Below are 16853 nucleotides of genomic sequence, written 5' to 3' on the forward strand. Positions count from 1 at the left end.
GCCCACTCACCTGGTTTAATGGTACATCATGCCCCACCATACATCGCAGGCAACATATCAAGGCAGAGTGTGTGATGCCCACTCACCTGGTTTAATGGTACATCATGCCCCACCATACATCGCAGGCAATATATCAATGCAGAGTGTGTGATGCCCACTCACCTGGTTTAATGGTACATCATGTCCCACCATACATCGCAGGCAATATATCAAGGCAGAGTGTGTGATGCCCACTCACCTGGTTTAATGGTACATCATGCCCCACCATACATCGCAGGCAATATATCAAGTCAGAGTGTGCGATGCCCACTCACCTGGTTCAAAGGTAAATCATGTAACACCATACGTCACAGACAATATATCGAGGCAGAGTGTGTGATGCCCACTCATCTGGTTTAATGGTACATCATGCCCCACCATACATCGCAGGAAATATATCAAGGCAGAGTGTGTGATGTGGTACATCATGCCCCACCATACATCGCAGGCAATATATCAAGACAGAGTGTGTGATGCCCACTCACCTGGTTTAATAGTACATCATGCCCCATCATACATCGCAGGCAATATATATCAAGGCAGAGTGTGTGATGCCCACTCACCTGGTTTAATAGTACATCATGCCCCATCATAAATCGCAGGCAATATATCAAGGCAGAGTGTGTGATGCCCACTTACCTGGTTTAATGGTACATCATGCCACACCATAAATCGCAGGCAATATATCAAGGCAGAGTGTGTGATGCCCACTCACCTGGTTTAATGGTACATCATGCCACACCATAAATCGCAGGCAATATATCAAGGCAGAGTGTGTGATGCCCACTCACCTGGTTTAATGGTACATCATGCCCCACCATACATCGCAGGCAATATATCAAGGCAGAGTGTGTGATGCCAACTCACCTGGTTTAATGGTACATCATGCCCCACCATAAATCGCAGGCAATATATCAAGGCAGAGTGTGTGATGCCCACTCACCTGGTTTAATGGTACATCATGCCCCACCATACATTGCAGGCAATATATCAAGGCAGAGTGTGTGATGCCCACTCACCTGGTTTAATGGTACATCATGCCCCACCATACATCGCAGGCAATATATCAAGGCAGAGTGTGTGATGCCCACTCACCTGGTTTAATGGTACATCATGCCCCACCATACATCGCAGGCAATATATCAAGTCAGAGTGTGTGATGCCCACTCACCTGGTTTAATGGTACATCATGCCCCACCATACATCGCAGGCAATATATCAAGTCAGAGTGTGCGATGCCCACTCACCTGGTTTAATGGTACATCATGCCCCACCATACAACACAGGCAATATACCAAGGCAGAGTGTGTGATGCCCACTCACCTGGTTTAATGGTACATCATTCCCCACCATACAACGCAGGCAATATATCAAGACAGAGTGTGTGATGCCCACTCACCTGGTTTAATGGTACATCATGCCCCACCATACAACGCAGGCAATATACTAAGGCAGAGTGTGTGATGCCCACTTATCTGGTTTAATGGTACATCATGCCCCACCATACATCGCAGGCAATATACCAAGGCAGAGTGTGTGATGCCCACTCACCTGGTTTAATGGTACATCATTCCCCACCATACAACGCAGGCAATATATCAAGGCAGAGTGTGTGATGCCCACTCACCTGATTTAATGGTACATCATGCCCCACCATACATCGCAGGCAATATACCAAGGCAGAGTGTGTGATGCCCACTCACCTGGTTTAATGGTACATCATGCCCCACCATACAACGCAGGCAATATATCAAGGCAGAGAGTGTGATGCCCACTCACCTGGTTTAATGGTACATCATGTCCCATCATACGTCACAGGCAATATATCAAGGCAGAGTGTGTGATGCCCACTCACCTGGTTTAATGGTACATCATGTCCCACCATAAGTCACAGGCAATATATCAAGGCAGAGTGTGTGATGCCCACTCACCTGGTTTAATGGTACATCATGTCCCACCATACATCGCAGGCAATATATCAAGGCAGAGTGTGTGATGCCCACTCACCTGATTTAATGGTACATCATGCCCCACCATACATCGCAGGCAATATACCAAGGCAGAGTGTGTGATGCCCACTCACCTGGTTTAATGGTACATCATGCCCCACCATACATCGCAGGCAATATATCAAGTCAGAGTGTGCGATGCCCACTAACCTGGTTCAAAGGTACATCATGTAACACCATACGTCACAGGCAATATATCGAGGCAGAGTGTGCGATGCCCACTCACCTGGTTCAATGGTACATCATGCCCCACCATACAACGCAGGCAATATATCAATGCAGAGTGTGTGATGCCCACTCACCTGGTTTAAGGGTACATCATGTCCCACCATACATTGCAGGCAATATATCAAGGCAGAGTGTGTGATGCCCACTCACCTGGTTTAATGGTACATCATGCCCCACCATACATCGCAGGCAATATATCAAGTCAGAGTGTGCGATGCCCACTAACCTGGTTCAAAGGTACATCATGTAACACCATACGTCACAGGCAATATATCGAGGCAGAGTGTGCGATGCCCACTCACCTGGTTCAATGGTACATCATGCCCCACCATACATCGCAGACAATATATCAAGGCAGTGTGTGATGCCCACTCACCTGGTTTAATGGTACATCATGCCCCACCATACATCGCAGGAAATATATCAAGGCAGAGTGTGTGATGTGGTACATCATGCCCCACCATACATCGCAGGCAAAATATAAAGACAGAGTGTGTGATGCCCACTCACCTGGTTTAATAGTACATCATGCCCCATCATACATCGCAGGCAATATATATCAAGGCAGAGTGTGTGATGCCAACTCACCTGGTTTAATGGTACATCATGCCCCACCATAAATCGCAGGCAATATATCAAGGCAGAGTGTGTGATGCCCACTCACCTGGTTTAATGGTACATCATGCCCCACCATACATTGCAGGCAATATATCAAGGCAGAGTGTGTGATGCCAACTCACCTGGTTTAATGGTACATCATGCCCCACCATAGATCGCAGGCAATATATCAAGGCAGAGTGTGTGATGCCCACTCACCTGGTTTAATGGTACATCATGCCCCACCATACATTGCAGGCAATATATCAAGGCAGAGTGTGTGATGCCCACTCACCTGGTTTAATGGTACATCATGCCCCACCATACAACGCAGGCAATATATCATGGCAGAGTGTGTGATGCCCACTCACCTGGTTTAATGGTACACCATGTCCCACCATACAACGCAGGCAATATATCAAGGCAGAGTGTGTGATGCCCACTCACCTGGTTTAATGGTACATCATGCCCCACCATACATCGCAGGCAATATATCAAGGCAGAGTGTGTGATGCCCACTCACTTGGTTTAATGGTACATCATGCCCCACCATACATCGCAGGCAATATATCAATGCAGAGTGTGTGATGCCCACTCACCTGGTTTAATGGTACATCATGCCCCACCATACATCGCAGGCAATATATCAAGGCAGAGTGTGTGATGCCAACTCACCTGGTTTAATGGTACATCATGCCCCACCATAAATCGCAGGCAATATATCAAGGCAGAGTGTGTGATGCCCACTCACCTGGTTTAATGTTACATCATGCCCCACCATACATCGCAGGCAATATATCAAGGCAGAGTGTGTGATGCCCACTCACCTGGTTTAGTGGTACATCATGCCCCACCATACATCGCAGGCAATATATCAATGCAGAGTCTGTGATGCCCACTCACCTGGTTTAATGGTACATCATGTCCCACCATACATCGCAGGCAATATATCAAGGAAGAGTGTGTGATGCCCACTCACCTGGTTTAATGGTACATCATGCCCTACCATACATCGCAGGCAATATATCAAGACAGAGTGTGTGATGCCCAATCACCTGGTTTAATAGTACATCATGCCCCATCATACATCGCAGGCAATATATCAAGGCTGAGTGTGTGATGCCCACTCACCTGGTTTAATAGTACATCATGCCCCATCATACATCGCAGGCAATATATCAAGGCTGAGTGTGTGATGCCCACTTACCTGGTTTAATGGTACATTATGCCCCACCATAAATCGCAGGCAATATATCAAGGCAGAGTGTGTGATGCCCACTCACCTGGTTTAATGGTACATCATGCCCCACCATACAACGCAGGCAATATATCAAGGCAGAGTGTGTGATGCCAACTCACCTGGTTTAATGGTACATCATGTCCCACCATACAACGCAGGCAATATATCAAGGCAGAGTGTGTGATGCCCACTCACCTGGTTTAATGGTACATCATGCCCCACCATACATCGCAGGCAATATATCAAGGCAGAGTGTGTGATGCCCACTCACCTGGTTTAATGGTACATCATGCCCCACCATACATCGCAGACAATATATCAAGGCAGTGTGTGATGCCCACTCACCTGGTTTAATGGTACATCATGCCCCACCATACATCGCAGGAAATATATCAAGGCAGAGTGTGTGATGTGGTACATCATGCCCCACCATACATCGCAGGCAAAATATAAAGACAGAGTGTGTGATGCCCACTCACCTGGTTTAATAGTACATCATGCCCCATCATACATCGCAGGCAATATATATCAAGGCAGAGTGTGTGATGCCAACTCACCTGGTTTAATGGTACATCATGCCCCACCATAAATCGCAGGCAATATATCAAGGCAGAGTGTGTGATGCCCACTCACCTGGTTTAATGGTACATCATGCCCCACCATACATTGCAGGCAATATATCAAGGCAGAGTGTGTGATGCCAACTCACCTGGTTTAATGGTACATCATGCCCCACCATAGATCGCAGGCAATATATCAAGGCAGAGTGTGTGATGCCCACTCACCTGGTTTAATGGTACATCATGCCCCACCATACATTGCAGGCAATATATCAAGGCAGAGTGTGTGATGCCCACTCACCTGGTTTAATGGTACATCATGCCCCACCATACAACGCAGGCAATATATCATGGCAGAGTGTGTGATGCCCACTCACCTGGTTTAATGGTACACCATGTCCCACCATACAACGCAGGCAATATATCAAGGCAGAGTGTGTGATGCCCACTCACCTGGTTTAATGGTACATCATGCCCCACCATACATCGCAGGCAATATATCAAGGCAGAGTGTGTGATGCCCACTCACTTGGTTTAATGGTACATCATGCCCCACCATACATCGCAGGCAATATATCAATGCAGAGTGTGTGATGCCCACTCACCTGGTTAAATGGTACATCATGCCCCACCATACATCGCAGGCAATATATCAAGGCAGAGTGTGTGATGCCAACTCACCTGGTTTAATGGTACATCATGCCCCACCATAAATCGCAGGCAATATATCAAGGCAGAGTGTGTGATGCCCACTCACCTGGTTTAATGGTACATCATGCCCCACCATACATCGCAGGCAATATATCAAGGCAGAGTGTGTGATGCCCACTCACCTGGTTTAGTGGTACATCATGCCCCACCATACATCGCAGGCAATATATCAATGCAGAGTCTGTGATGCCCACTCACCTGGTTTAATGGTACATCATGTCCCACCATACATCGCAGGCAATATATCAAGGAAGAGTGTGTGATGCCCACTCACCTGGTTTAATGGTACATCATGCCCTACCATACATCGCAGGCAATATATCAAGACAGAGTGTGTGATGCCCAATCACCTGGTTTAATAGTACATCATGCCCCATCATACATCGCAGGCAATATATCAAGGCTGAGTGTGTGATGCCCACTCACCTGGTTTAATAGTACATCATGCCCCATCATACATCGCAGGCAATATATCAAGGCTGAGTGTGTGATGCCCACTTACCTGGTTTAATGGTACATTATGCCCCACCATAAATCGCAGGCAATATATCAAGGCAGAGTGTGTGATGCCCACTCACCTGGTTTAATGGTACATCATGCCCCACCATACAACGCAGGCAATATATCAAGGCAGAGTGTGTGATGCCAACTCACCTGGTTTAATGGTACATCATGTCCCACCATACAACGCAGGCAATATATCAAGGCAGAGTGTGTGATGCCCACTCACCTGGTTTAATGGTACATCATGCCCCACCATACATCGCAGGCAATATATCAAGGCAGAGTGTGTGATGCCCACTCACCTGGTTTAATGGTACATCATGCCCCACCATACATCGCAGGCAATATATCAATGCAGAGTGTGTGATGCCCACTCACCTGGTTTAATGGTACATCATTCCCCACCATACAACGCAGGCAATATATCAAGGCAGAGTGTGTGATGCCCACTCACCTGATTTAATGGTACATCATGCCCCACCATACATCGCAGGCAATATACCAAGGCAGAGTGTGTGATGCCCACTCACCTGGTTTAATGGTACATCATGCCCCACCATACAACGCAGGCAATATATCAAGGCAGAGAGTGTGATGCCCACTCACCTGGTTTAATGGTACATCATGTCCCATCATACGTCACAGGCAATATATCAAGGCAGAGTGTGTGATGCCCACTCACCTGGTTTAATGGTACATCATGTCCCACCATAAGTCACAGGCAATATATCAAGTCAGAGTGTGTGATGCCCACTCACCTGGTTTAATGGTACATCATGCCCCACCATACAACGCAGGCAATATACCAAGGCAGAGTGTGTGATGCCCACTCACCTGATTTAATGGTACATCATGCCCCACCATACATCGCAGGCAATATATCAAGGCAGAGTGTGTGATGCCCACTCACCTGGTTTAATGGTACATCATGCCCCACCATACATCGCAGGCAATATATCAAGTCAGAGTGTGCGATGCCCACTCACCTGGTTTAATGGTATATCATGCCCCACCATACAACGCAGGCAATATATCAAGGCAGAGTGTGTGATGCCCACTCACCTGGTTTAATAGTACATCATGCCCCATCATACATCGCAGGCAATATATCAAGGCAGAGTGTGTGATGCCCACTTACCTGGTATAATGGTACATCATGCCCCACCATAAATCGCAGGCAATATATCAAGGCAGAGTGTGTGATGCCCACTCACCTGGTTTAATGGTATATCATGCCCCAACATACAACGCAGGCAATATATCAAGGCAGAGTGTGTGATGCCCACTCACCTGGTTAAATGGTACATCATGCCCCACCATACATCGCAGGCAATATATCAAGACAGAGTGTGTGATGCCCACTCACCTGGTTTAATAGTACATCATGCCCCATCATAAATCGCAGGCAATATATCAAGGCAGAGTGTGTGATGCCCACTTACCTGGTTTAATGGTACATCATGCCACACCATAAATCGCAGGCAATATATCAAGGCAGAGTGTGTGATGCCCACTCACCTGGTTTAATGGTACATCATGCCCCACCATACATCGCAGGCAATATATCAAGGCAGAGTGTGTGATGCCAACTCACCTGGTTTAATGGTACATCATGCCCCACCATAAATCGCAGGCAATATATCAAGGCAGAGTGTGTGATGCCCACTCACCTGGTTTAATGGTACATCATGCCCCACCATACATCGCAGGCAATATATCAAGGCAGAGTGTGTGATGCCCACTCACCTGTTTTAATGGTACATCATGCCCCACCATACATCGCAGGCAATATATCAAGGCAGAGTGTGTGATGCCCACTCACCTGGTTTAATGGTACATCATGTCCCACCATACATCGCAGGCAATATATCAAGGCAGAGTGTGTGATGCCCACTCACCTGGTTTAATGGTACATCATGCCCCACCATACAACGCAGGCAATATACCAATGCAGAGTGTGTGATGCCCACTCTCCTGATTTAATGGTACATCATGCCCTACAACACATCACAGGCAATATATCAAGGTAGTGCGATGCCCACTCACCTGGTTTAATAGTACATCATGCCCCATCATACATCGCATGCAATATATCAAGGCTGAGTGTGTGATGCCAACTCACCTGGTTTAATGGTACATCATGCCCCACCATAAATCGCAGGCAATATATCAAGGCAGAGTGTGTGATGCCCACTCACCTGGTTTAATGGTACATCATGCCCCACCATACATCGCAGGCAATATATCAAGGCAGAGTGTGTGATGCCCACTCACCTGGTTTAGTGGTACATCATGCCCCACCATACATCGCAGGCAATATATCAATGCAGAGTCTGTGATGCCCACTCACCTGGTTTAATGGTACATCATGTCCCACCATACATCGCAGGCAATATATCAAGGAAGAGTGTGTGATGCCCACTCACCTGGTTTAATGGTACATCATGCCCTACCATACATCGCAGGCAATATATCAAGACAGAGTGTGTGATGCCCAATCACCTGGTTTAATAGTACATCATGCCCCATCATACATCGCAGGCAATATATCAAGGCTGAGTGTGTGATGCCCACTCACCTGGTTTAATAGTACATCATGCCCCATCATACATCGCAGGCAATATATCAAGGCTGAGTGTGTGATGCCCACTTACCTGGTTTAATGGTACATTATGCCCCACCATAAATCGCAGGCAATATATCAAGGCAGAGTGTGTGATGCCCACTCACCTGGTTTAATGGTACATCATGCCCCACCATACAACGCAGGCAATATATCAAGGCAGAGTGTGTGATGCCAACTCACCTGGTTTAATGGTACATCATGTCCCACCATACAACGCAGGCAATATATCAAGGCAGAGTGTGTGATGCCCACTCACCTGGTTTAATGGTACATCATGCCCCACCATACATCGCAGGCAATATATCAAGGCAGAGTGTGTGATGCCCACTCACCTGGTTTAATGGTACATCATGCCCCACCATACATCGCAGGCAATATATCAATGCAGAGTGTGTGATGCCCACTCACCTGGTTTAAGGGTACATCATGTCCCACCATACATAGCAGGCAATATATCAAGGCAGAGTGTGTGATGCCCACTCACCTGGTTTAATGGTACATCATGCCCCACCATACATCGCAGGCAATATATCAAGTCAGAGTGTGCGATGCCCACTAACCTGGTTCAAAGGTACATCATGTAACACCATACGTCACAGGCAATATATCGAGGCAGAGTGTGCGATGCCCACTCACCTGGTTCAATGGTACATCATGCCCCACCATACATCGCAGACAATATATCAAGGCAGAGTGTGTGATGCCCACTCACCTGGTTTAATGGTACATCATGCCCCACCATACATCGCAGGAAATATATCAAGGCAGAGTGTGTGATGTGGTACATCATGCCCCACCATACATCGCAGGCAAAATAAAGACAGAGTGTGTGATGCCCACTCACCTGGTTTAATAGTACATCATGCCCCATCATACATCGCAGGCAATATATATCAAGGCAGAGTGTGTGATGCCAACTCACCTGGTTTAATGGTACATCATGCCCCACCATAAATCGCAGGCAATATATCAAGGCAGAGTGTGTGATGCCCACTCACCTGGTTTAATGGTACATCATGCTCCACCATACATTGCAGGCAATATATCAAGGCAGAGTGTGTGATGCCCACTCACCTGGTTTAATGGTACATCATGCCCCACCATACAACGCAGGCAATATATCAAGTCAGAGTGTGTGATGCCCACTCACCTGGTTTAATGGTACATCATGCCCCACCATACAACGCAGGCAATATACCAAGGCAGAGTGTGTGATGCCCACTCACCTGGTTTAATGGTACATCATGCCCCACCATACATCGCAGGCAATATATCAAGGCAGAGTGTGTGATGCCCACTCACCTGGTTTAATGGTACATCATGCCCCACCATACATCGCAGGCAATATATCAAGTCAGAGTGTGCGATGCCCACTCACCTGGTTTAATGGTATATCATGCCCCACCATACAACGCAGGCAATATATCAAGGCAGAGTGTGTGATGCCCACTCACCTGGTTTAATAGTACATCATGCCCCATCATACATCGCAGGCAATATATCAAGGCAGAGTGTGTGATGCCCACTTACCTGGTATAATGGTACATCATGCCCCACCATAAATCGCAGGCAATATATCAAGGCAGAGTGTGTGATGCCCACTCACCTGGTTTAATGGTATATCATGCCCCAACATACAACGCAGGCAATATATCAAGGCAGAGTGTGTGATGCCCACTCACCTGGTTAAATGGTACATCATGCCCCACCATACATCGCAGGCAATATATCAAGACAGAGTGTGTGATGCCCACTCACCTGGTTTAATAGTACATCATGCCCCATCATAAATCGCAGGCAATATATCAAGGCAGAGTGTGTGATGCCCACTTACCTGGTTTAATGGTACATCATGCCACACCATAAATCGCAGGCAATATATCAAGGCAGAGTGTGTGATGCCCACTCACCTGGTTTAATGGTACATCATGCCCCACCATACATCGCAGGCAATATATCAAGGCAGAGTGCGTGATGCCAACTCACCTGGTTTAATGGTACATCATGCCCCACCATAAATCGCAGGCAATATATCAAGGCAGAGTGTGTGATGCCCACTCACCTGGTTTAATGGTACATCATGCCCCACCATACATCGCAGGCAATATATCAAGGCAGAGTGTGTGATGCCCACTCACCTGTTTTAATGGTACATCATGCCCCACCATACATCGCAGGCAATATATCAAGGCAGAGTGTGTGATGCCCACTCACCTGGTTTAATGGTACATCATGTCCCACCATACATCGCAGGCAATATATCAAGGCAGAGTGTGTGATGCCCACTCACCTGGTTTAATGGTACATCATGCCCCACCATACAACGCAGGCAATATACCAAGGCAGAGTGTGTGATGCCCACTCACCTGGTTTAATGGTACATCATGCCCCACCATACATCGCAGGCAATATATCAAGTCAGAGTGTGCGATGCCCACTCACCTGGTTCCAAGGTACATCATGTAACACCATATGTCACAGGCAATATATCGAGGCAGAGTGTGCGATGCCCACTCACCTGGTTCAATGGTACATCATGCCCCACCATACATCGCAGACAATATATCAAGGCAGAGTGTGTGATGCCCACTCACCTGGTTTAATGGTACATCATGCCCCACCATACAACGCAGGCAATATATCAAGGCAGAGTGTGTGATGCCTAGTCACCTGGTTTAATAGTACATCATGCCCCATCATACATCGCAGGCAATATATCAAGGCAGAGTGTGTGATGCCCACTTACCTGGTTTAATGGTACATCATGCCCCACCATAAATCGCAGGCAATATATCAAGGCAGAGTGTGTGATGCCCACTCACCTGGTTTAATGGTACATCATGCCCCACCATACAATGCAGGCAATATATCAAGGCAGAGTGTGTGATGCCCACTCACCTGGTTAAATGGTACATCATGCCCCACCATACATCACAGGCAATATATCAAGTCAGAGTGTGCGATGCCCACTCACCTGGTTCAATGGTACATCATGCCACACCATAAATCGCAGGCAATATATCAAGGCAGAGTGTGTGATGCCCACTCACCTGGTTTAATGGTACATCATGCCCCACCATACATCGCAGGCAATATATCAAGGCAGAGTGTGTGATGCCCACTCACCTGGTTTAATGGTACATCATGCCCCACCATACAACGCAGGCAATATATCAAGGCAGAGTGTGTGATGCCCACTCACCTGGTTTAATGGTACATCATGCCCCACCATACATCGCAGGCAATATATCAAGTCAGAGTGTGCGACGCCCACTCACCTGGTTCAATGGTACATCATGCCCCACCATACATCGCAGGCAATATATCAAGGCAGAGTGTGTGATGCCCACTCACCTGGTTTAATGGTACATCATGTCCCACCATAGATCGCAGGCAATATATCAAGGCAGATAGTGCAACTGCTTTAGGTGCATTCAGATTACCATACATTTCAGGACCAGTGCCAGTAAAATCAAATGTAGCTTGACCCTAAAAATACAAGCAAATATGTGTTACAGTGTACATAATTTTAAACACATGTCAAGCAATGGTAGAAGGCATAGCATTCCAGTATTGATGTAATATGTTCAACTCATATAGCTTTTATCACATTATGAGAATAGCAGAAAGTATGCATGAAGGCAGTACGATGATCTTATTGACCCACATGTACATGCCGGAGTACATACTTTGCGGTATTTTCGTGATAACCTTATTATTATACATCTTTTTCCTGCTTGTTGTAATAATGAGAGATAACAGCCTGAAATGACAACGAAAAATGTTTTTGCACTTTCCATAATAAACTGATAACACTTCTGTATCTGAAGTAACCAGAGGATTGTCATGTCAACTTGAAGCACCATTTGTAAAGACATTGATTGAGTTAGTAACAGTTTTGAACATATAGCGATGTATGAACGAGTAAATTCTATTGTTATCAATGTCATATGTATAATAAACTCCTATTGTATCAATATGATTACCTCATGTTCATCTATGTCAATATTTAGTTGTAATGGAGTGCCATCATCCATATAATCAATAGCAAAGAGGCGAGTTTTACCGGTTCTTTCTTTGGTCTTCTTAGCTATCTCTCTCAGCATTTCACGTACAGCTAATTCAGCATTATGCTGTGAAAACATATATGTATAGCATAAGACAAATAACGTGCAGTAGAGATAACTGAAATCACTGAATATATATCCAAGTAATTTTGTTGTTTTTGAAATGTCTTTTGGATGGCTTTGACTAATACGTTGTGAGAAACTGACAATAGTTTACTACAAAACATAGCAAAGGACTTTTGAGTGATGTAACAAAACCATACTGATTAATTTTATGTCATATGTACATTTCATTCAGTTATATTCTGAAAATATGAAATAATAATAAGCTAGCAATGAACTATTAACTCAATGCCCCATGTAGGCTTACATGTATGTGTCCCATGTAGGCTTACCTGCATGTGTCCCATGTAGGCTTACCTGCATGTGTCCCATGTAGACTTACCTGCATGTGTCCCATGTAGACTTACCTGTATGTGTCCCATGTAGGCATGTGTGTATGTGTCCCATGTAGGCTTACCTGTATGTGTCCATGTAGGATTACCTGTATGTGTCCCATGTAGGCTTACCTGTATGTGTCCATGTAGGCTTACCTGTATGTATCCCATGTAGGCTTACCTGTATGTGTCCCATGTAGGCTTATCTGTATGTGTCCCATGTATGCTTACTTGTATGTGCCCCATGTAGGCTTACCTGTATGTGTCCCATGTAGGCTTACCTGTATGTGTCCCATGCAGGCTTACCTGTATGTGTCCCATGTAGGCTTACCTGTATGTGTCCCATGTAGGCTTACCTGTATGTGTCCCATGTATGCTTACCTGTATGTGTCCATGTATGCTTACCTGTATGTGTCCCATGAAGGCTTACCTGTATGGGTCCCATGTAGGCTTACCTGTATGTGTCCCATGTAGGCTTACCTGTATGTGTCCCATGTAGGCTTACCTGTATGTGTCCCATGTAGGCTTACCTGTATGTGTCCAATGTATGCTTACCTGTATGTGTCCAATGTATGCTTACCTGTATGTGTCCCATGTAGGCTTACCTGTATGTGTTCACGTAGGCTTACCTGTATGTGTCCCATGTAGGCTTACCTGTATGTGTCCCATGTAGGCTTGCGTGTATGTGTCCATGTAGGCTTACCTGTATGTGTCCCATGTAGGCTTACCTGTATGTGTCCATGTAGGCTTGCGTGTATGTGTCCATGTAGGCTTGCGTGTATGTGTCCATGTAGGCTTACCTGTATGTGTCCCATGTAGGCTTGCGTGTATGTGTCCATGTAGGCTTACCTGTATGTGCCCCATGTAGGCTTACATGTATGTGTCCCATGTAGGCTTACCTGTATGTGTCCATGTAGGCTTACCTGTATGTGTCCCATGTAGGCTTACCTGTATGTGTCCCATGTAGGCTTACCTGTATGTGTCCATGTAGGCTTACCTGTATGTGTCCATGTAGGCTTACCTGTATGTGTCCATGTAGGCTTACCTGTATGTGTCCATGTAGGCTTACCTGTATGTGTCTCATGTAGGCGTACCTGTATGTGTCCATGTAGGCTTGCGTGTATGTGTCCATGTAGGCTTACCTGTAAGTGTCCCATGTAGGCTTGCGTGTATGTGTCCATGTAGGCTTACCTGTATGTGTCCCATGTAGGCTTACCTGTATGTGTCCCATGTAGGCTTACCTGTATGTGTCCCATGTAGGCTTACCTGTATGTGTCCCATGTAGGCTTACCTGTATGTGTCCCATGTAGGCTTACCTGTATGTGCCCCATGTAGGCTTGACTGTATGTGTCCCATGTAGGCTTACCTGTATGTGTTCATGTAGGCTTACCTGTATGTGCCCCATGTAGGCTTACCTGTATGTGTTCCATGTAGGCTTACCTGTATGTGCCCCATGTAGGCTTGACTGTATGTGTCCCATGTAGGCTTAACTGTATGTGTCCCATGTAGGCCTACCTGTATGTGTCCCATGTAGGCTTACCTGTATGTGTCCCATGTAGGCTTACCTATATGTGTCCCATGTAGGCTTACCTGTATGTGTTCATGTAGGCTTACCTGTATGTGTCCCATGTAGGCTTACCTATATGTGTCCCATGTAGGCTTACCTGTATGTGTCCCATGTAGGCTTACCTATATGTGTCCCATGTAGGCTTACCTGTATGTGTCCCATGAAGGCTTACCTGTATGGGTCCCATGTAGGCTTACCTGTATGTGTCCCATGTAGGCTTACCTGTATGTGTCCCATGTAGGCTTACCTGTATGTGTCCCATGTAGGCTTACCTGTATGTGTCCAATGTATGCTTACCTGTATGTGTCCAATGTATGCTTACCTGTATGTGTCCCATGTAGGCTTACCTGTATGTGTTCACGTAGGCTTACCTGTATGTGTCCCATGTAGGCTTACCTGTATGTGTCCCATGTAGGCTTGCGTGTATGTGTCCATGTAGGCTTACCTGTATGTGTCCCATGTAGGCTTACCTGTATGTGTCCATGTAGGCTTGCGTGTATGTGTCCATGTAGGCTTGCGTGTATGTGTCCATGTAGGCTTACCTGTATGTGTCCCATGTAGGCTTGCGTGTATGTGTCCATGTAGGCTTACCTGTATGTGCCCCATGTAGGCTTACATGTATGTGTCCCATGTAGGCTTACCTGTATGTGTCCATGTAGGCTTACCTGTATGTGTCCCATGTAGGCTTACCTGTATGTGTCCCATGTAGGCTTACCTGTATGTGTCCATGTAGGCTTACCTGTATGTGTCCATGTAGGCTTACCTGTATGTGTCCATGTAGGCTTACCTGTATGTGTCCATGTAGGCTTACCTGTATGTGTCTCATGTAGGCGTACCTGTATGTGTCCATGTAGGCTTGCGTGTATGTGTCCATGTAGGCTTACCTGTAAGTGTCCCATGTAGGCTTGCGTGTATGTGTCCATGTAGGCTTACCTGTATGTGTCCCATGTAGGCTTACCTGTATGTGTCCCATGTAGGCTTACCTGTATGTGTCCCATGTAGGCTTACCTGTATGTGTCCCATGTAGGCTTACCTGTATGTGTCCCATGTAGGCTTACCTGTATGTGCCCCATGTAGGCTTGACTGTATGTGTCCCATGTAGGCTTACCTGTATGTGTTCATGTAGGCTTACCTGTATGTGCCCCATGTAGGCTTACCTGTATGTGTTCCATGTAGGCTTACCTGTATGTGCCCCATGTAGGCTTGACTGTATGTGTCCCATGTAGGCTTAACTGTATGTGTCCCATGTAGGCCTACCTGTATGTGTCCCATGTAGGCTTACCTGTATGTGTCCCATGTAGGCTTACCTATATGTGTCCCATGTAGGCTTACCTGTATGTGTTCATGTAGGCTTACCTGTATGTGTCCCATGTAGGCTTACCTATATGTGTCCCATGTAGGCTTACCTGTATGTGTCCCATGTAGGCTTACCTATATGTGTCCCATGTAGGCTTACCTGTATGTGTCCCATGTAGGCTTACCTGTATGTGTCCCATGTAGGCTTACCTGTATGTGTCCCATGTAGGCTTACCTGTATGTGTCCCATGTAGGCTTACCTGTATGTGTCCATGTAGGCTTACCTGTATGTGTCCCATGTAGGCTTGCGTTTATGTGTCCATGTAGGCTTACCTGTATGTGTCCCATGTAGGCTTACCTGTATGTGCCCCATGTAGGCTTACATGTACGTGTCCCATGTAGGCTTACCTGTATGTGTCCCATGTATGCTTACCTGTATGTGTCCATGTAGGCTTACCTGTATGTGTCCCATGTAGGCTTACCTGTATGTGTCCCATGTAGGCTTACCTGTATGTGTCCCATGTAGGCTTACCTGTATGTGTCCCATGTATGCTTACCTGTATGTGTCCCATGTAGGCTTACCTGTATGTGTCCCATGTAGGCTTACCTGTATGTGTCCCATGTATGCTTACCTGTATGTGTCCCATGTAGGCTTACCTGTATGTGTCCCATGTAGGCTTACCTGTATGTGTCCCATGTAGGCTTACCTGTATGTGTCCCATGTAGGCTTACCTGTATGTGTCCCATGTATGCTTACCTGTATGTGTCCCATGAAGGCTTACCTGTATGTGTCCATGTAGGCTTACCTGTATGTGTCCCATGTAGGCTTACCTGTATGTGTCCCATGTAGGCTTACCTGTTGTGTCCCATGTATACTTACCTGTATGTGCCCCATGTAGGCTTGACTGTATGTGTCCCATGTAGGCTTATGTGTATGTGTCCCATGTAGGCTTATCTGTATGTGTCCCATGT

At 46.3% G+C, this 16853-nt stretch overlaps 1 protein-coding gene across 2 annotated transcripts in view; it reads right to left on the bottom strand.

Moving 5' to 3' along the window:
- Positions 1-16853, bottom strand: part of LOC102810185 (5-oxoprolinase-like) — a 175854-nt gene that overhangs the window by 89031 nt on the left and 69970 nt on the right. For both annotated transcript variants that reach the window (XM_085499973.1, XM_085499972.1), the window contains exons 23-24: positions 12501-12647; positions 11869-12003 (exon numbers count right to left, since the gene is read on the bottom strand). In XM_085499973.1, coding sequence (XP_085356099.1) covers positions 11869-12003; positions 12501-12647 — 282 coding nt within the window. The remainder of the gene's footprint in view (positions 1-11868; positions 12004-12500; positions 12648-16853) is intronic.

The sequence above is a fragment of the Saccoglossus kowalevskii genome, chromosome 6 (assembly GCF_978046115.1).
Source record: "Saccoglossus kowalevskii chromosome 6, keSacKowa6.1, whole genome shotgun sequence".
NCBI classification, from domain to species: Eukaryota; Metazoa; Hemichordata; class Enteropneusta; family Harrimaniidae; genus Saccoglossus; species Saccoglossus kowalevskii.